This window comes from Ceratotherium simum, chromosome 13 (assembly GCF_057802395.1).
Source record: "Ceratotherium simum simum isolate JZ-2026a chromosome 13, ASM5780239v1, whole genome shotgun sequence".
NCBI classification, from domain to species: Eukaryota; Metazoa; Chordata; class Mammalia; order Perissodactyla; family Rhinocerotidae; genus Ceratotherium; species Ceratotherium simum.
The window spans coordinates 42591202-42611371 of NC_141912.1; the positions used below are offsets into that span (position 1 = coordinate 42591202).

The window sequence follows — 20170 nt, forward strand, 5'->3', positions numbered from 1 at the left end:
TCTGGAAAAGACGTAGGGTCCCAGATGGTGTGCTGTTGCCATAGAAACTGCTCCGTGGCAAACCTCTTTCCCTCCTGGGTTAGAGTAGGGTTCCAGACCTGGATCTTGTGCTTTTACCCTTGACTGTGAGCATAAGGGACAAGATCGGAGTCAGTCTTGTGAAGGACAGGGTGAAAGAAATATGAGTGTACAGTGGAGCCCACCTCCTCTTCCGTTATGAGTTTTCCATTTATACTGCCTCCCCACCTAGGCCTCGTCAGTCAGAGCTTGCTAGTACCCACCACCACCATCAAAAATCAGAAATGTTCCAGGGCTGGCCCAGTGGCATAGTGGTTAAGTTCATGCACTCCACTTTGGCAGCCCCAGGTTCGCAGGTTCAGATCCCGGGCGCAGACCTACGGACCGCTCATCAAGCCATGCTTTGGCAGGTGTCTCACATATAAAGTAGAGGAAGATGGGCACGGATGTTAGCCCGGGGTCAATCTTCCTCAGCAAAAAGAGGAGGATTGGCAACAGATGTTAGCTCAGGGCTAATCTTCCTCACACACACACACACACAAAATAAGAAATATTCCCATCTCCTTTCATATCCCCTTCCTCTGTTGGAAGTTACAGGGTGCTAAGCCATCATTTTCCGCCTCCTCCTCCTCGTCGTCCTCCTCCTCCGCATACCATGCTGCCACAGGTTTCTCCGTCTGTTGCTGGGTGGCTCCTAAGGAGGCAGGGATGAAGCTCAGAGGGACAAGAGCCCTGGCTCAGTTGGTTAGAGCAAGTGGGCTTGATTTCCATGTGATTCAAGTAGCTGTCCCTCTTGTCCATGGTTGAGGGCCAGCCCTTCTTCAGATACAGGCCCTGGGACATAAAAGTCTGGGTGAAAATAGGATCAGCTTAACTCAGCCCAGACCTTCTGAAGCCTTCCTGGGAGTAGGGTCTGGTGGCATCACCCTCCTCCCTAAAGGACCCGTGACTGTTACAAGTACACACAGGCATCCAGCATTCCTCAGAACACTCCTAGTGCAAACTTGTTCACAGATAAGGAGATGGAGGCCTAGGTTTGGGATGCACTGGACTCCTAGTCACACTAGGAGTGGACGTGCATGGAGACATGCATGGGGTAATTCTGGTGGTAGTTTGGTAAATTAGGACAGCAGAGCATTTCAGATTGAGTAGGGCTCCTTTGCCCTCACAAAGGAATGCCCTGCCTCGTGCCACTACCACTGTCTTCCCTCCAGGGAGAAGCTGTGAACAGACTCCAGGCTCTGAGGGGTACAGGGCCCATCCCCAAGCCCTACCTTATGCCCCATTTCTCTTAGAATCTCAGTGACCCACCCAGAAACCTCCTAGCATCTCAGGGAGAACATGGTCCAGCAGAGGCAAACCTGCCCCTGACTCTTTCCCATTGCCTGAGACCGGGAGTCACCTTACAGGCCACAACTGCCCTCTAAAAACCACCAGCTGGCCAATATGGAGAAGAATTATTCATTAGGAGAGGAAGTCCAGAGTCCAGAAAAGGAAAGCTGAATCCAAAGAAGCACAGAGAGAATCCCCTGCAGGGTAGGGGGCCAAGAGGAAGAAGGGAGTGCAGGCGTCCAGGCACTGAGTCTAGGTGGCAGTGGTGAAGCCCACCCTGTTGTTGCCTGTGTCGTAGATGGAATAGTAGGACCTGAGGAAGATGTCCCCGAGGATCCACAGGGGCTGGCCATTCTGGGAGGACGTAGGTGGGCTTGACCCCCATGGTGCAGTAGCCATTGTTCTGCACAGCACTACCGGGCAGCACTCATTCCTTCACTCACACGTGGACTGGGCACTGCTTAGCCCTGAGCCCTGGCCCAGAGGCACAAATGCAGAAATGAGTGAGCCAGGGTCTCTGCCCTTGAGGACTCACCGGCCAACTGAGCCGCCAGAACAGGTGCTGGTGAGAGGAATTTCTGGAATGGGTGAACGCAGGCTGCAGTGGCCTCTGCAGGGTCTCCCCTCCCTGTGTTCCCACCAGCTCCCTCCTGCTCCCAGTTTGGGGTAGGTCAGCCTGGTGGTAATGCTTTTGTGTCACAGCAACTTGGATTCAAACCTTAGCTTCACCTTGACTAGCTGTATAGCCTTGGGTCAATTACTTAACCTCTCTGAACTTCCAAGTTTTGACTTGTGGAATAGAATTTAGTATTTCCCTTATGGAATATTGTGACAATTAAGTGGGATAGTGTCAGCAAAGTGCTTCACACAATGGCTGACCCTAGTAAGTGCTCAGAGCCCAGTGCCTCTCCCCACTAATTAATAATAATAATTAATAATAGATGACACTCTTCTATGTCACAGCCTCATTCCAGAGAAGGGGGTTTAGAATCAATGAGTGGGGAAAATAAATCAGTGCCACAAGGAGTCAGGAAATGGCACAAGGTAAGGAGACCAGGCATTTCTGGCTCCCCACTCCCGCCTTCCTCCCACTCCCAGTCATGTCCCGGCTGGCTCAGCCTCCAGGGACCATGACTTCCATTGAGGATGTAGGAGGAGGGTGGCTGAGGGCACTGCACGCCACTCATGATGAAGGTGAAGGAGGGCAGGCGCTGGGTGTTGTTACAGTCCGCAGGAAACTGCAAGGAGGAACACGGCCCAGGATGCCTCATTGCCCACCTGAGAGCACCTGCCAACCCCGTTACCTCAGCCCCTCTGGTCCCCGGCCTGAACCCCGAGCCTGCTTTCGGACTGGAGGTTGCAACAGTAAGGGAAAGTCTTGTGTAAATCCTGCTGGCATTACACATGTGGACTCATGGACAGTGCGTGGGATTTGGGAGACCTGAGCATCTCCCCCCAAAACATTACTCTTCCCTAGATTTCCCCCATGAGGGACTGAATCTATGCCCCTTCTCTGCAAGTGTCCTTTTAAAACTACAGGTCTGTAGAAGGAGTAGCCCAGCAGTCCCTCAAAGTTAGTGAGATGCACGAATGAGGCAAACCCTTGGCTGGGCTCAGAAGAGAGGCAGAGCTGCGGGGTGGCCCTGTGGAGGTGAGGGAGGTGTAGATTAAAGGGCTGTCCCTGGCTCTTGCCGGCTTGGCCCTGCAGTTCAGTTATTTTTTTCTTACTCCAAAGCCCGGCAAGTGTTTAACCTGTTTCCTCTGAGGGGCTGAAGCTCAGAGGAAATTCTGCCTGGTAGTAACCTCCCCACAGCTCCTCAGCACAAGCACCTGGCCCCCCTGAATCAGCCTCCAGGCCCCCAGGCTGCCCCCCAACCCCAGCCATCCCAGTTCCCACCCCCCTCCAGTGCCTTGGGGCAGCTACAGGCATGGAGGCCAAGAATCAAGCTATTCCTATGCTCCCAGGAGAAACCACAAATGCCTCCTGGCTGGCCTCTCCTAGGAAAGGGGACACCTCCACCAGACATACCTGTCTGTTCTGGTCCTCCTGGGCCCCCGTGGCCTGCAGAAGGGCACTCACGTACTGCTGGGGCACAGTAAGCAGAGATGTGCCTGTGTCCATGCTGGCCTGGCAGCCCTGGGAGCACCAGCTGGAGGCCTGGCTGCCAATGAGGAGCCTGAATGGTGAGGGGATGAGCAGCTCAGCACCCCACAGCTCAGAGCAGCTAGAGGGTGAGCTTCCCCATCACTGAGGGACAATCAGCTATAGCCACAGAATCAAGGTGTACCTCATGAAGGCAAGGACTCCGCAGAGGTCAATCCAGCCGTCCACCTGCCTCACACCATATCAGAGTCTATCTAAATGTGCATGAAATGTCTTTCTAAAAAGTTCCAAGGATGATTCTAGAAATACTGATAGTCAGGGCCACTGATTCATTATAAGTACTTTGAGCAAATTAGCCCCTCCTACATGCACCCCAGTTTCTGATCTGTAAGCCCATAGTGTTGGACTACAGGGTCTGAAATATTTGCGATTCCAAGTCCTGCCCCTTCCTCTGTTGTCTCCATCCCACCCTTCTTCTCCAGGCTGAGCTGGGCCTTGAATCTCCAGAGGGCAGCTGAGGCTTTGTGGGGGCAGGCCTCAGGGGTCCTCTGTCCCCACCCCACAGCAGTACCTGGATGTGTGTGTATGATGTGAAGTGCCTCAAAGCCTACTCCAAGGAAGTGCCCACACCCCCAGGGCCCTGCCACAGACTCACTCCTCAGTGAGCTGCCAGTAGAGTTCCTGGGTGCCGTGGCCTAGGAGATCTGTCCCATGTACAGGCTGTTGTCCACACCCCCAAAGATGACTGCTCCCCCGTTCTGAGACCCCTGCTGGCTGCAGGAGGTAAATGGAAAGGTGAGTCAGGGAGTGGCTGTGGAAAGAGACTTCCTTGTTGAGCAGTAACCCTCAGAGGAAAACAGAGGTCTTGCCCGGGCTCCAGACTGAGGCTCCCTAAGGGCAGGGCTGTGTCTCCCCTCAGACCGGGGCTCCCTAAGGGCAGGCCTGTGTCTCCCCCCTCAGACTGGGGCTCCTGAGGACAGGCCTGTGTCTCCCCCCTCAGACCGGGGCTCCCTGAGGACAGGGCTGTGTCTCCCCCCTCAGAGTGGGGTTCCTGAGGACAGGCCTGTGTCTCCCCCCTCAGACCGGGGCTCCTGAGGACAGGCCTGTGTCTCCCCCCTCAGACTGGGGCTCCTGAGGACAGGCCTGTGTCTCCCCCCCTCAGACTGGGGCTCCTGAGGACAGGCCTGTGTCTCCCCCCTCAGACTGGGGCTCCTGAGGACAGGCCTGTGTCTCCCCCCTCAGACCGGGGCTCCCTGAGGACAGGGCTGTGTCTCCCCCTCAGACCGGGGCTCCCTGAGGACAGGGCTGTGTCCCCCCTCAGACTGGGGCTCCCTGAGGACAGGGCTGTGTCTCCCCCTCAGACTGGGGCTCCCTGAGGGCAGGGCTGTGTCTCCCCTCAGACTGGGGCTCCCTGAGGGCAGGAATGTGTCTCCCCCCTCAGACTGGGGCTCCTGAGGGCAGGGCTGGGTCCCCACCTCTGACTGGGGCTCCTAGGCTGGGCATCTCAGAGTTCCCAGTGCCTCAGGCTCCCAGATGCTGCTGCTCTACAAAGTCCTGCCTCTGGGGAAACTGCTGGTTGTCTGGCCCCCTACCCTGCCCCCTACTCCGTTCTCCTCTCCCTTCCACTTCATGCTGTTGGTGGAGCGTGTCACTGGGAGCCTGACCTGGACCCAGCTCATTATTTTTCTGCTGTGATTGGAGGGAGGTAGAGCCTTGGTGGAGACGATGGAAGGACATTCTGTATTTGTTTCAGAGGCCTCTCCTGGTAGCTGAATCTGATTGTGGAATTGGGTGGAGCTCATAAAAGCTAAACTCAGAGTTATTGTAAACAGAGGTAGAGAGTAAGTCAGCAACCTTAGTAATATGGTGATATTCAAGTGATTAAGCTCCAGATACTAGATGCTGCCAATCTCTAGAAGGTGGTTGGTTAATTCTGTAGAGGAAAGAAAGAAAGTCCATCCCAGGCAGCTCGCCCCCTCCCACCGCCCAGCTCCCAGGTCCATCCATGTAAATACCTGCGTTGGCTTGTGTTTGCAGTGAGGACAACAACTTGTTAGGAGTTAATGGTGGACCTAGACCAGGATGCTCCAGGACCTGGCTAGAACAATAGATCAAAGGAGATGAAGCAATAGATTACCATACAAAAGAGGTGTCCAGATAGAAAACATGTGGTCAGAAAGAAATGAGCTAACTGGGGCTCTGGACAGGAGGTAAATCCAAGAGTTACCAAGAAACAGCAGCAACACTCAGAGCAAAGCTGAGCCAGAAGAGGAGATTCTGTCCAGGCCAAGAAATGCAAAGACGTCAGAGTGGGCGGGGACAGAGGCAGGGATGGGGGACGAGGGGTGGAGTGGGGGAGGAGTCAGGAGCCCAGGAGGGAAGGCCCTAGGACAAGTGTGGCCTGCTGGGAGGCCTCTAAACCTCAAAGCTTTGAGCCTCAGTTGTCCAGGGCTGAGGGCGGGTGGGCTGGGAGTTGGGGACCTCCAGGCGGTTCCTCACTTGCTGAGGTAGAAGCTGAAGACTGGGTGGGCTGGTGAGGGCGCCCTCCTGCAGCATGTCCTGCAGGGCTGTGGCGGCCCCACCCACGGCCAGGGCAGGGTAGGCCATGCCCATGATGCCATCAAACTTCAAGTAGATGAAATTGGTGCCCAGCTCATTCTGACTCAGGCTGAACTCCTGGTTGGGGACCTGGATGCTCTGGACCTGGAGGGGGCACAGAGGATGGGAGATGACAAGTGTAACTTCACCCACCTCCCCCACACTCCCCCAGAGACCCCTCAAGGCTCGTTCTTCATCCCTCCCTCACTTCTGCTCCTTCCCTTCTTGACAGGTCTTGAAAGAGCCGCTTTCTCTTCCGAGTAGCCTGCTCTGACTGTGGAAGCACTCTCCCCACCATCTCCTTCTTCCCCAGGCTTTCAGCTCCTTAAGGAGAAGGACCCGTCATCCCATTCATCATGGTGTCCTCGGTGCCTGGCACATGATGGTCCCCAGTGAGGGTTGGATAAGTGAATGAATGAGCCTTTATTGTACTGATTGCCTGTCCTGTACAGTAGAGCACGAGGTGTTTTTCCATATTCAGGGTCTCTGTCTGAGTCTCCCCATCAGAATCCACATCCAGGGGTGGGGAGTGGCAGACAGCATCACTCACGGTCAGAGTATGAGGAAGCTGGTGAGGCTGCCGCTGCCACCATACTGCAGGGAGAAGGTCTCCCCGTTGGTGGAGGAGGTGAGGGCCCACTGGGATTAAAGCGGGCGTGGCCAACTGCAGGGGGAGGGAGGATTTAGGGATTCAGGCTGGCCAGTCGAGGGCTGTCCAGCTCTCAGGCCTATAGGGCTTTCCACCTGTTTCCCAGCCTGTGCTCACAGCCTGGGGCTTCAGCACCCCCCGGCCACCCAATCAGGCGATGGCCAGCTGAGTTTCCTGGCATTGGAAGGCACATGGGAGCTGGCCAGCTTTGGCCCCAAAGCCCCCTCTGACTTATAGACTCTTGGGGTGCCCTAGGACTGTGACCTCCCTGTGGCAGGTTGCATGGAATCCATCTCTATCTCCCTGGCCCCCAGCAGATCGCCTGGCACACAGCGAGCGGCGAGAAATTACTCAACAGATGAAGGAGTGAATGAGCCTCCAGGGCATTCCTGCATTCCCTGACCCTCACAGTCAAGACACTGGCCATACCAGGATTCTGGAATAGTGTAGGGCAGGGCCAGTGAGGAACCCTCTGGACTAGGACCCACACCCCAAGGCTTTGGCAGGGACCAGGGCAGCCGTAAGCAAGTGAACGTGGCCTGTCTCCAAATAGACTTCACGATGGGAACCACATCCGATACTGTTGTCCCATGTGCCTTGGAGACACTCAATGAGAACTTAGTAAAGAGTGTTGTGGAGTAGGGAGGGCTGGAGCAGATGAAGGAATATGTATTGGTGAGCAGAGAAGGCAAAGGGGCCACCCAGCTCTGGGACCAGCTTCCCTCTGGCTTGGGTGTGCTGTGTGACCCTGGATAAGTCCCTGGTCCTCTCCAGGACTGAAGCTCCCCCCCAGCAATCCCTGTGAAGCTTGGCCCTTCCCCAGAGGGTGTCAGTGCCCTGCCCTGCCCAGCCCATCACTCACCGCAGGCCTGGTTCTGGCAGTAGGCAGAGGGCACCCACAGGTTGGAAGAGCTGGTATCAAAAAGGACCAGAAAATTCTGTGGTGGGGTCCCAATGCTAATCTTGCCAAAGTAGGAAGCCTGGGGGGTCATGGGGCAGGCTGTTAGCTCTGGAGGGATCCAGGGACTATCAGGCCCAGCTTTCCCCACGGGCAGAGCAGGGGAGGGACCAGCCCCTGCCTTACAGCCCACACTAGAAGCAGGGACCCGAGCCTTCCCTCCACACTTGCCCAGAACCTACAGCCTGTGCCTGCCCAGGGCAGCTGCAAAGTTCTCTTGACAGAGCTACCAAGTCAGCAGAGGCCACTCCCATGCTCTGCACAGGGAAGGCAGTCTGGGCTGGCAGGTCTGAGAGAAGGGAGCAAGCCCCAGGGGCTGGGTGGGAGGGTGCAGAGAGGAGGGGTGCAGCTCATGGCCTGGGCCTGGCCTTCAGCCTTTGGCAGCAGGGAGAGGGGTAGCCCTGGGGAGGGTCAGGACTCACATCCGTGTAGGCCATGGGCTCACGGGCCACACTGAAATCACCAAAGTGGTACTTCTGAACGGGGCCGTACTTGTGGGTCCTCAGGAACTCCTCCAGTAAGCCCTTCTCCTTCACGGTCTCACGGATGAACTTTAATGTCTTCAGGGGGACTCTGCAGCAGGGCTGGAGGTGGGCAGGGCCCTCCCTCTTTGCTGCATCACTTCTAATAGCCCTAGTCTCTCTCTCCCAATCTCTCTCCACTGACTGCCTCAGTCTCCCCGCCACTCTGTCCCCCTGCGTCTGTCGCTTGTGTGTGTCTGTGTGTATCTGTGTGTCTCCCTCCTTCTCCATCTCCATCTCTATGTCTCTTTCTACATCTGTCTCTTTCTCCCTCTACCTCTTTCTTTCTTCCCCTCTCCTTCTCGTTCTTTCAAAACTCTTCTCTGGACTTGCTCCAAGACTCAGAAAACAAGGACCTTCACCCGTGCATGTCCGCCCTCCCATCTCAAGGGTCCTCATCCGCCCTGGCCCTCTGCTCTCAAATAGCCCATAAATTCCTTCCCAGGAAGGGGAGAGGGACTCCAGGCATTGTCCTTTGCAGGGGATGTGCATTTTTAAAAAAGGTTTCAGAGATGGCTAAGTTCACCCCCAAGAGAGTCCGCTCGTATGGGGGCCCTCAGGCACCTGGCTGGCTGAATGTGACAGAGCATGTGTACATAGGAGCAGGGCTAGACTGAGACTCGGAAGACAGGGTCCTAGTTCTGCCCCTGCTGCTAATTATCTGCCTGGGGCCAATCATTGCTAATCTCAGGACCCCAAGACACTCCGGAAGTTGGCCTGGGTGGTCCGGAGCCCAGATCAGCTCTGGAAATGGGACTTGTGAATTGTGGGTTTCTGCCCATGTCACCCTTGGTTCTCCTCCTACCAGATCTGCTTGCTGCCATTGCCTAGTTCTCTGCGGGTCTACCAAGGCCTTGCTCTAGGCTCTGGAATTCCTGCTTCTTTCACTAAATCCCCATTCCCTCAGGACCTTGCATTCTCCAGAAATTCTCTGCTAAACCCATTCACATTGAGCTATGAAGACTGAAGCTTGTTGCTTCATGGTAACCATCTCTACAGAATTTTCATAATAAAAGAAGTTTCTAAGAGGAGCCATCTCTTCCCCAAGGAATCACTCTTTAATGATGGAACAGCAGGCAGTGTGGCAGGCTGGGAGCCCCTCCCTGATGTCCTGTGAGCCATACCACCTCGCTCCCTTTCCCCTGACACCCCAACGTATGATTACATTACTGGTGTTTCTGCTTGGATGGTTTTGACATCTGCCAAATAAATTTGGGGCCTTAAGGACATTTTTAGCAAATGTCTCCCTCTCCAGAAATATACCCTTTCTGTGGGAGGAAACCACGCCTGCCATTCAGGGTCTGATGGGCAGTAGTCGCCCCTACTCTCTCTGTTTCAGGTCCACCTTTTCTCATTAGATGGGGGAAGGGACAGTGCTTCTCCCTTTGACTGGAAGTTTCCTGAGGGCAGAGGCTCTATCTCCTCCTACCTCTGAGTCTTGTCCTACCCCGGCTCAGGGAGCCTTCCCCGCCCCTAGCAGAAATTCCAGAGCAGAGACAGATGCAGTGTCCCCTGGCCAGGCCACCCCTCGCAGGGCTCCAGTCTCCTGCTCAAGCTCCCACACCAGCAGCCAGGCCCCAGACTCACTTGAGCACTGTCGCCTCCAAGAGCCGGAGGCAGATGAAGGCCACCACCGTCCACTTCAGGAAGCCGATTCCCAACTGGCCACAGAGGAAAAGCCGCTCCAAGTTGCGCCATCGCCGTGGAGTGAGGGCCTGAGCACTCCCTCTTCCTTTATACCCTGGGATCTAGCCCAGCCCCTGCCTCCCTGCCCTGGGCAAGCACGACCTCAACCCTGGGTGTGCCCTGTGCTCCAGGTATCAATTGTTTCTGTGTGTTTTCCCTCTTGAGGGTGGCCACAAAGGACTTTTCATCTTATTGACTTTTTAATATAAGCAGTGGAAGCCAGGAGGTGCACGCGATAAGAGAGAACAAAGTTGCCGGAATACGGAGTGGCGAAGACTACTTCTTGTCCAGGAACTAGAGGCGTGACGGGGGCATTTTGGGGTGAGGGCCATGGGATCTATAGGCAGGTTTCTTATCCTCGGTACTATTGACATTTTGGAGCAAATAGTTCTTTGTTCGGGGGCTGTCTTGTGCACTGTAGGATGTTTAGCACACCCCTGGCCTCTACCCACTGGAGGCCAGCAGCAGTCCGCCAGCTGTGACAACCAGAAATGTCTGCAGGCATTGCCAAATGTCCCCTTAGGGGGCAAAATTCTTGAGAACTGCTGGTCTATAGGTGATGCGCTCTGAGGTCTGACTCAAGTCCTGTTCCCAGCACCCCCAAGCCCTTGGGGGATGCAGTTAGGGTGTCTGGGGATGATAGGCTCGGTAGCTAGGATGATGGTAATGATAATGGTGGTGGTGAGGGTGGTGCTGATGGTGGTATCATTAGCCCTGATGCAGGGAGTGGGGCTGGGATGCCAATGGCTGAAGTCTGACCTATTGGAGGCAGCTTTGGAGGATTTCATGGTCAAATGGGGCATTTGGAGAGATTCTCATCATAATTCAGCAAGTGCTTAGGACACACCCATAGTGTAAGCTGCACTGGCTTCTGGAACAACAGGAGGCCTGGGCAGGAGTGTGGGAAGAGGGTCCAAGAATGCCCTTGCTTCTGTTCTTCATTGTCTCTCTTCTCCTGCCCCACTGCGACTCTACCCCCTCTCTACTCCTGTGTCCCCCATTACCCTTCTCCCAAGCCCTCGTCTGCCCTTCTTCCTGACCCCAGGTCTGATCCATCATGTGCCTCTATCCCTCATCTCTGGCCACCGTGCTTCCCAGCTACAAGTCTCTCTTTACCTGAGGTGACCCAAGGCTGACCCAGCGCCTGCTAACCTGACACAGGAGAACTCCCCATTTTGGGGTGAGTGGAAAAAGTCCCCATGCCAGTACCCTCTCTGTCACCTCATACCCTGCCCTCAGGGCTCCAAACAGATTTGTCAGGTCATCGAGCCCCAGGCAGAAGGCCAAGACCAGACCTGCCAAACGCCAATATAATCCAGCCAGTGGGGGATTTTCCACGCTGGCCACCATGACCCACGGCCCAGCCAGAGCCCTGGAGCCTCCCCTAGCCCTATGATGGAGGGGAGGGAGGGCCCTAGAGGTCTGCCCAGGCCTGGCACGGAGAGGAAGGTACCTGCCTGATTGTGTCTCAGGGCCAAGTCAGCTCTCATGCCTCCCTGCAGTCCCCAGGGACATGCTGGACTCTGGGGTGGAAGGCAACGTAGCAAGGGAGTGCCTTCCCTGGGACGGGGGGATCTGCAGATTTGGAAGAGCAGGCTAAAGAAAGTCATAGGATCCTTGGTATCTTGCCAAATTCTATGAATATAGCAGAATCCATGGGATTCCCCAAGTCTTGTGAGGCCCACCAGACTCCCCAGCATGGGCCTCCAGGGACCCTTTCCCAGCTGGGAGGACCCTAGGAGTCTGATGGCTGCCCGTCTAACCTTCTGCAAAATCCAATCACACCACATCCCTTCATTTTTTTTTTTTTTTTGTGAGGAAGATCAGCCCTGAGCTAACATCTGTGCTAATCTTCCTCTTTTTGCTAAGGAAGACCGGCTCTGAGCTAACATCTATTGCCAATCCTCCTCCTTTTTTTCCCCAAAGCCCCAGTAGATAGTTGTATGTCATAGTTGCACATCCTTCTAGTTGCTGTATGTGGGACGCAGCCTAAGCATGGCCGGAGAAGCGGTGCGTCAGTGCACGCCCGGGATCCGAACCCCGGGCCACCAGTAGCAGAGCACACGCAATTAATCGCTAAGCCACGGGGCCGGCCCACACCACATCCCTTCTTAGTGTCCCTGGCCTACTGCCTCAAGCCAGGGGATCCCGATTGGCTGCCAGGCCTTGGGGGTCTGCAGCCCCTGCCTACCCAACCTGATCTGACAGCTCAGTCAGTCTCCTCAGTGGCCCCAGACGTCCCAAGTCCTCATGTGCCCTTGGCCTGCCCTGCCCCAGTCTCCCCTACCTGGAAAGCCCCCTTCTCTCCCTTCTGGGAGACACTTTAAGACTATGCAAGTATCCGGTTCCTCACCATTCTTCTGCCCACTAATTTTAACATCTGTTACTGCTTCTGGCCTGCAACGGTCATCAGGTGGTGTTTGCCTACTGGTGCTCTTCTGTTTCTATCATTCATTCTACATTTGTTAATTAGAATTCTACTGTAAGGAAGAGCTGGGCTCAAGGTTTTAAAATGGACTCTTTCTCCCCTGCCAAAATATCCCATCATTGAAGGTGTGCCAGGCAGGATGCTTTATATTTGTTTAATCAACCAACCCTCACAATTATCCCACAAGATAGGTTACCTTATCCCCATTCTACAGAGGAGTCCATTTTATCCATCTATATCTCAAACAGCTGGAAATTGATCTCTGTGTGTATAAATGGATAAATAGACAGACTTCTTGTTTTTTATCTGATCTATTGATTAATGTGCTTGCAGACAGCAGCTTGCTTGTCTGGCTTAGGTGGAAAAGGGGATGTACTGGATGGATGGATGGATGGATGGATGGATGGATGGGTGGATGGGTGGATGGACAGATGGACGGATGGGAGGCATGTCACATTGCAACCCAGCTGCAGGAATGGAAAGGATGTGGCAGAGCCTTAGAGTCAACTGGAATCTGGGTTCCAAACACCACTAGGACCTTTTCTCTGCTTCTCAGTCCTACTTGGATTCCCCTCCCCTCCCTCACCCTCTCTGACCCTCCCCTCCCTTTCTCCTCTCTTCTCTTCCCTTCCTTTCCCCTGGTCTCCCCTCCCCGCCCCTTCTCTCCTCTCCTCTCCTCTCCTCTCCTCTCCTCTCCTCTCCTCTCCTCTCCTCTCTCTTTCTCTCTCACTGTAGGCTGGCTTTCTCCATGTAACTAACCACCAGCAGCTGAGTTTTACATTTCCAGAGAAAGAATGAAACCCAAATTCCTAGGAAAGCTCTCTGATTGGCTCATCAGTGCCCACTCCGGGACCAATCAGCTGTGGCCAGCAGGAAGGGCCCTGTAAGAACTTGACAGCTCCCTCAGGAAGCATTTTGAAGAGTGTAGACAGGAGAAGTCCCCAGAAGAAGTAAGGGATGTTTCTGGGCAAATAATCTCAGAGATGTCCATGCAGATTTATTTCCGATGACATATGGACCCTACTTCTAACTCTTCATCCACCCCTCTTTGCACATATTAAAGAATGTGATGATGATGTGTGACATGTAATTGACTTTAGAAGACCAATCTCCACCACTTATTGACCCTTTGACCCCGACAGATCACTTACCCTTTCTGAGCCTGAGTTTCCCTGACTGTAAAATGGAGATGATAATCTGGCCCACAGGGTTGCTGTAATAATCCAATAAAGCCATGATTATGAAAGTGCCAGCACAGAGCAAGCCCTCAACAACGATCAGCTGAGTCAGAATCTTCTTTAAATTGGGCAGGAGGCTGGAGGAAGAGGAAAAAGGACCTTTGGGGAGCACTGATAATGTTCTGTTCTTGACCTGAGTTCTGGTTCGGTAGGTCTGTGAGAAGTCGGTGAGCTGTATACTCATGATAAGTGCCCCTTCCTGTGTGTGTATTATAATTCAGTTACAAGTTTTACACAGTCACATTTTAAAAAAAGAAGAAAGAAGAGAAGAAGGAGAAGGAAGAGAAGAAAAGAGACAAAACACCTGCCCTCAGAGAACCCCAAAGATGAAGGGGGAAGGCAGCGCCTGCGCGGGGTGTTCCCAGGTGACGGGGACACTGCACATTCACCCATGATAACATTGTCTGCCACAGCAGAGAGGCAGAGATGACATTAGGTGAAATAAGGTTGAGCATGTCTTCTTTGCATAGCTGTGTATTTACTATATTTTAGCACAGATGTATAACAGACACATCGCACCCACGATTTCATGGACACCATGGGTTAAGACAGACTCCTAACAGAGGAGTGTCAGGAAGCAGCAGAATTGCAGCCTGAGATCCTTGTCTCCCAGGAGTTTGTCTCCTAGGCTGGCCACCATGGGGAGGGGCAGAGCCTATAGTTACCCGAGGGCCCCCCAGCCCTGGAGTCTCTAGGTGTTAGATTCTTCTTCTTTTTCCTCCTCCTCCCCAGCCCCAGGTGCCATGGGTAGGGGCAGTCTCCTAGACGCGAAATCCAGCCAGCAACTCCCAGCCTGTACCCCCAGCCAAGGCACTGCCCAGGGATGGCCATCTCCATTTGACAGGCAGGCCAACTGTCAGCGCACAGTCACTTGTCATGCCAGGTGGGGGCACCACGCCTGTGGCTCTTTCTACACTGCTGGCTCAACTTCCTCCCAAACCACTATCCCACATCTCCAGAAATGGTGTCTCGCACAAGCCAGAGACTGGGAGTGAAACTTGGCATGGCCTCTCCCCCACCCCCACATCAGTGGATTCTAACCAGTGGGCACACGCAGATAGTGCAAAGTTCATGAGGGTGGTATTTGAATGACAAATTTGGGACCTATATTGAGTGGGTGTGAAAGTTGAACTAGCTTGATCCCCATAATCAGCCCCCCGGCGACCCATCTTGCTCCCCAAAGCCAAAGCTTACAGAGCTCTTTATTTGGGGTCTCCCAGATCTCAACCCTAAGAAGCAGGATTTGGCTGGAGTGAGTGAAAAATGGGGGCTCCCCAGCTTCTGTGAGACCCAGAGACTCAGAGGGCATGCCTCTAACCGAGAGATAGGCAGAGCCAGTCCACATAGCAGTGGCCGGGCCCACCTTGCTGTTGCCTGTGTCGTAGATGGAGTAGCAGACCCTCAGGGAGCCGCAGAGGCCAGCCATTCTCCAAGGGCAGGTACATGGGCTGGAACCCCATGAGGCAGTTACTGACCTGACCTGGAGGAATAGGAGCAAGGCTGCCAGCAGGCAAGTCTCACCGGGTTAAGGAAAAGACCTGAGCTCTGAAATCAGAGAAGCCTGGATTCAAATCTCAGCCCATTTCTGGCTAGCTGTGTGACATTGGGCAAGTCACTTAACCTCTCTGAGCTTTAGTTTCCCCATCAGTTGTGGGAGGGAGATAATATGACCCATTGCTGCATTACGTGTGATGAACAGAAAGTTAGGCAGGTGAAGAGAGTAAGAAAAGAACATTTCTGGCAGGCAAAATAGCACATGCAAAGGGCCTGAAGTAGGAAAGACGAAATGATGGGGCCAGGGAGGCTGGACTGTAACAGTGAGAGGGGTCTGCCAAGGGAGGCAGAGGCCCAACCACCAGAGCTGAGGCCTTGAGGTTTTTTGACCACAAGCCACAGTTAGAAATATATTTTACACCATAAACTTATACACTCATACATATAATATATAATTAAAATGAGAGCCTCACCCCCCAGAAAAATTCTAGTCCATCGTATGTGATACACCCCAATTTTTCTATTCTGTTTGTTTCTAAAGTGCTAGTTCCAATCAACTAAATTGATTTCTAAAGCGTTGTGAGCTGCGGTTTGAAAAACACTGATCTATATGACATTGAGCACATGTGTGTGCACGCACACACACAGTCTTGCACTCTTTGCTGTCATTTCGCACATAAGCGATTCATCACAAGTGTTTGGAGAGCGGGGTGATGTCTCTTCCTTCCTCCGTGGCCCCCACAGTGGAGGCACAGAGGATGCTCAATGCATATTCACCCATGAGGAGCAGAGCTGAAGGCTGGGAGAGAAGTGGGGCCTGGCCCGCCGTGTCTGGAGGTTTGAGTAGGCTGAAGAGGACCCGTTGACCACCGTACCTCTGCTTTGGCTTCAACCCCTCACCCTGGGGAAATGGGATGGGGATACCCCACAAGTAGTAAGTGCCAAGTCTCAGGTTTAAAAAGGGGCTGTGTGACCACCCGTGGGAGTGATGGTGGCACCCACTCCCAGGACTGTCACAAGGATTTGAAGAACAAATGTACACAGGGCCCTTGGCTCAGTGCCTGACACCAGGAATAGCAATCAGTGCTTACGGAGTGCTCAGCGTGTGCCTGGCACTGCTCTAATCGCTGTCTGTCTACCGGTCCCTTTACTCTCGCAAGGACCTGATGAGGAAAACACTGTATTGTCCCTATTTACCGATGAGGAAATAGAGGCTCAGAGAAGCTAAGTGACTTGCCCAAAGTGACAAGGCTTGGAAGTGGCAGAATAACGATCCCTGAGCAGGTGGACTGGACCTCCACCACTACACATACGGCATCTCAGAAAGCTCTAAAGAAATGGTGGTTCCTGGTATTGTTTTTGTGGAAGAAGTTGATAAAGTGATCCTTAAGGTCTTTTGCAGATCTGACATCCCAGGACTCTAAGGGCTGCAAACGGGCTCCCCTTCCACCTGGCCTCCAGCTCTTTCCACCACACCCAGGTAGGAAGGGGGTGGGGTGTGAGGTACTGAGGGCCCAGCAGGGGAAATTGATGCCATTGATGGGGAAGGTGATGGTAGGGGTGCTCTGGCCACTGCCGCAGTTGGTGACAAACTGGAGAAATAATAAGGGACACGGAGACAGGTGGTCAGAATCTGCTCCTGCCAGGGCTCCCTGGTGGAGGTGACCAGTCCCACAGCTTAGAAATCCACCCTGTGCCCAAATCCTTCCCATCTGGTCCCTCAACCTCCCTCTCCCCCACCATCGCAGATGTATCCTCCCCACAGATGAACACCCCAGTGAAGGCACCAAGATGGAGTTCCAGCAGGTAGGGCAGAAATATGAGGAAAAGGCTGTCACTGGGGGAGCCTTTAAGGGGGAAGGGTCAGGGAGGGGGCAGAGCAGGGAGATGCAGTGCACCTGGCAGTAAGCAGCTGGCAGGGAAATGACATGCAATCCCTCAGAGGCTAGGATTTGGAAGGAGCCCCTCAGGTCAGTGTCCTTGGACTTCCCACTGACACTGGGGTTGGGGTGCCTACTTCTCCTTGGCTGTTCCCTGGGACCCTGATGAGCTATGTCAGCTGACCAAAAATCTGCTCGGGGACAAGGGAGGTGCCTGTGCCCATGACAGCCAGGCAGCCCTGGCAGCACCCGTCAGTGGTCTGGTGCCCTATGGACAACCTACAGGAGGAGTCATCAGAGGTCAGAGGTCATGCCATCCCTCCCCCAGCCTCCATGCAGGCTCTCTCTTAGAGCCCTGGCTAGTCCCCAGGTCTGCCTTGGGCTGGGAAAAGCCTTGTATTTTTCCCGAAGGAAGCCCCCCAGGCCTCCTCCCTTGGTTGGGGGTGATGGGATTTGAATCCACCCAGTCCTGGAAGTTGATCTGCCAGTAAACTTGGGCAACCACAGGCCTCCAGTAGACCTCACCTGTGTACAGCTGGCTGTACTCACCCCACACAGTGACTTCTCCCACGGTGGTGTCATCTTGTCAGCTGTGGACCAAAGACACATCAGACTCGGGAGGAGGCAGCTGCAGGGTGATGGGACCCCCATTGCTGGATCCCGCTCTGTTTTGTTTTTTAACATTTTTTTGTTTGTTTTTTTGGTGAGGAAGACCAGCCCTAAGCTAACATCTGTTGCCAATCCTCCTCTTTTTTGCTGAGGAAGACTGGCCCTGGGCTCACATCCATGCCCATCTTCCTCCACTTTATACGGGACACCGCCACAGCGTGGCTTGACAAGCGGTGCATCAGTGCACACCTGGGATCCGAACCTGTGAACCCCGGGCCGCCGAAGCTGAATGCGCGCACTTAACTGCTGTGCCACCGGGCCGGCCCTTGGATCCCGCTCTCTGAGTCAACTCAGTAGGCCTCCTCCCCTTTGCCACCCTCCTGCTTCTCTTGTACCCCAACAGTCCCCGGCTCAGGACAAGGCTTCTGGCTTGTTCTCCATAACCCCCTGTCCAGCAATGGGTTGTCCAGCCCCTCTCCACCATTTGAAGAGCAGAGGAGGAAGCTCCCAGGTGGTGAGGGGTCCTCTCACCGGGTGAGACGGAAGCGGACTAAGGGCGCTGGGATCAGGTTCCACTTAATAGAACCATCCATGACTGTGGCGGCCCTGGCTGCTGAGATGGAAGAGGAGGACAGGCCATTTATCCCATCAGAGTGGATGCTTTCAAAGGTGGTGTCCAGCTCCATCCAGTTCAGGCCAAACTCCTGGTCAGTGATGGGAGAGCCCTGGATCTGCTCCCCGAGAGGAGGAGAATGCCCTTGGGGGTGGCCCTCAGGAGGCCGGGACCCAGCAGCCTCCCTCAGCAGGAAGGAAGCTAGACTCCCAGCTTGCTCCCATCCTGGCTGCCACCCGCCGCCTGATGTCACAGCGTGGAAGCCCAGGACTCTGGTTAGATTGCCAGTCCTGTACTGCAGCGAGAAGAGGTAGCCTCAGGGAGTTCATGGAGGGCTCTTCTGTCTGGAAGCACATGTTCTTGACTATCAGGAGCAAGGTTTGGACATCAGGACCCCACTCCTTCCCTCTCTCCTCACTTCCACATCAACTCCCTTTGGCCCCTGCAGTGACCCAAACCCCACCTGGACCAGGGGCAGGGTGACTCCCTGTGACTTCCCCTATGGGCACTCACGGTGGACTGGACTTTCACGGCAGACAAGGGCATCCACAGGTCGGCTGAGCCCGTGTCAAAGAGGATCATGAAACTCTGAGGAGGAGTCCTAACGTGCTGATCTCTCCCTAGAAATACATCCGGGGAGGGAGACTGTCGTTGAGGGAGAGTTGAGCCTCAGGCCCCCAGTGACCCTCTTGGCTCCACCATCCAACAGCTCCCTGAGGGCCTGCCCCTGCCCCTATAGATGACTTCCCCATTGTCTTGAGTTTTTAAGGTATCTCCCCCTCAGACTGGGGCTCCCTGAGGGCAGGGCTGTGTCTCCCCTCAGACTGGGGCTCCCTGAGGGCAGGGCTGTGTCTCCCCTCAGACTGGGGCTCCCTGAGGGCAGGGCTGTGTCTCCCCCTCAGACTGGGGCTCCCTGAGGGCAGGGCTGTGTCTCCCCTCAGACTGGGGCTCCCTGAGGGCAGGGCTGTGTCTCCCCTCAGACTGGGGCTCCCTGAGGGCAGGGCTGTGTCTCCCCTCAGACTGGGGCTCCCTGAGGGCAGGGCTGTGTCTCCCCTCAGATTGGGGCTCCCTGAGGGCAGGGCTGTGTCTCTCCCTCAGACTGGGGCCCCCTGAGGGCAGGGCTGTGTCTCCCCCTCAGACTGGGGCCCCCTGAGGGCAGGGCTGTGTCTCCCCCTCAGACTGGGGCCCCCTGAGGGAAGGGCTGTGTCTCCCCCTCAGACGGGGGCTCCCTGAGGGAAGGGCTGTGTCTCTCCCTCAGACGGGGGCTCCCTGAGGGAGGGGGTTGTGTCCCCCCTCTGACTGCGGCAGGAGAGAGAAGGGGCAATGTGGGCTGGAGGAGGGTCTGTATGGGATCGTTGGGGGGCAGGGGAACTGGGAGAGACCTTAGGGGAAAGGCTGCAAGTTAGCAGCATTTGAGACCTTTAGAGCCAGTGAGCTGGGTGGGGCTCAGGAACTCGTGTGTGACTGTGCTTGTACAAGGAGGCACTAAGGTGCCAGGTGTCCTTGTGTGGGACAGTTGGGGGAGGGCAAGGGGCTTGTCCAGGCTGCCAGGAGATGAGGATAACTTCAGAGCCTCCCACCCTAGTTTCAGCTTCCTCACTCCCCACGTGTCACACGCGCCATCATAGAGGATCCCCTATGCCCGCTCACTGCATCTGCAGACCCCCTCATGCAAAGGGCCTTTCAAACTAGGAGTCTTGTCCCGTTAGTGGGTGGTGAAGACAATCTGGTAGATCTTCAATGTAACTGACTGGATAGAGTATATCAGAGTGGAGTTCAGATGATAGTGCTATGCAGGGCTTTATATGTGTGTGTACATGTGCGTGTGTGTCCTGGCTTGTGACGCAAAATGCTGAAAGGGCCCCCCCTCCCCCCACCGCTCACACTGTCCAGGATGTGCATGCGCCAACATACGTTCCCATGCAGGCTGGCGCGTGCACATATATCTGCTCACACCCAGATGCGGGCTGCACACAAGCTCCTGCTCCCCCCAGAGGCGTCTGTGCATGTTCCCATGTGCACAGACACACCTTCCTCCAGGC

General features: G+C 54.8%; 1 protein-coding gene across 1 annotated transcript; it reads right to left on the minus strand.

Annotated features, from left to right (window-relative positions):
- Positions 1-645: 645 nt before the first annotated feature.
- PGC (progastricsin) lies at positions 646-18710 on the minus strand. Its single transcript, XM_087437825.1, is given in 21 exon segments — positions 646-1714; positions 1716-1776; positions 2486-2588; positions 3380-3527; positions 4110-4143; positions 4146-4228; positions 5954-5979; positions 5981-6157; positions 6603-6613; positions 6616-6690; positions 6693-6716; positions 7564-7681; positions 8082-8232; positions 9768-9841; positions 11076-11161; positions 14896-15012; positions 16534-16618; positions 16767-16873; positions 17091-17185; positions 18047-18246; positions 18642-18710. Coding segments are annotated over 21 exon segments (1956 nt in total). The 3' UTR covers positions 646-1602.
- Positions 18711-20170: the final 1460 nt, after the last annotated feature.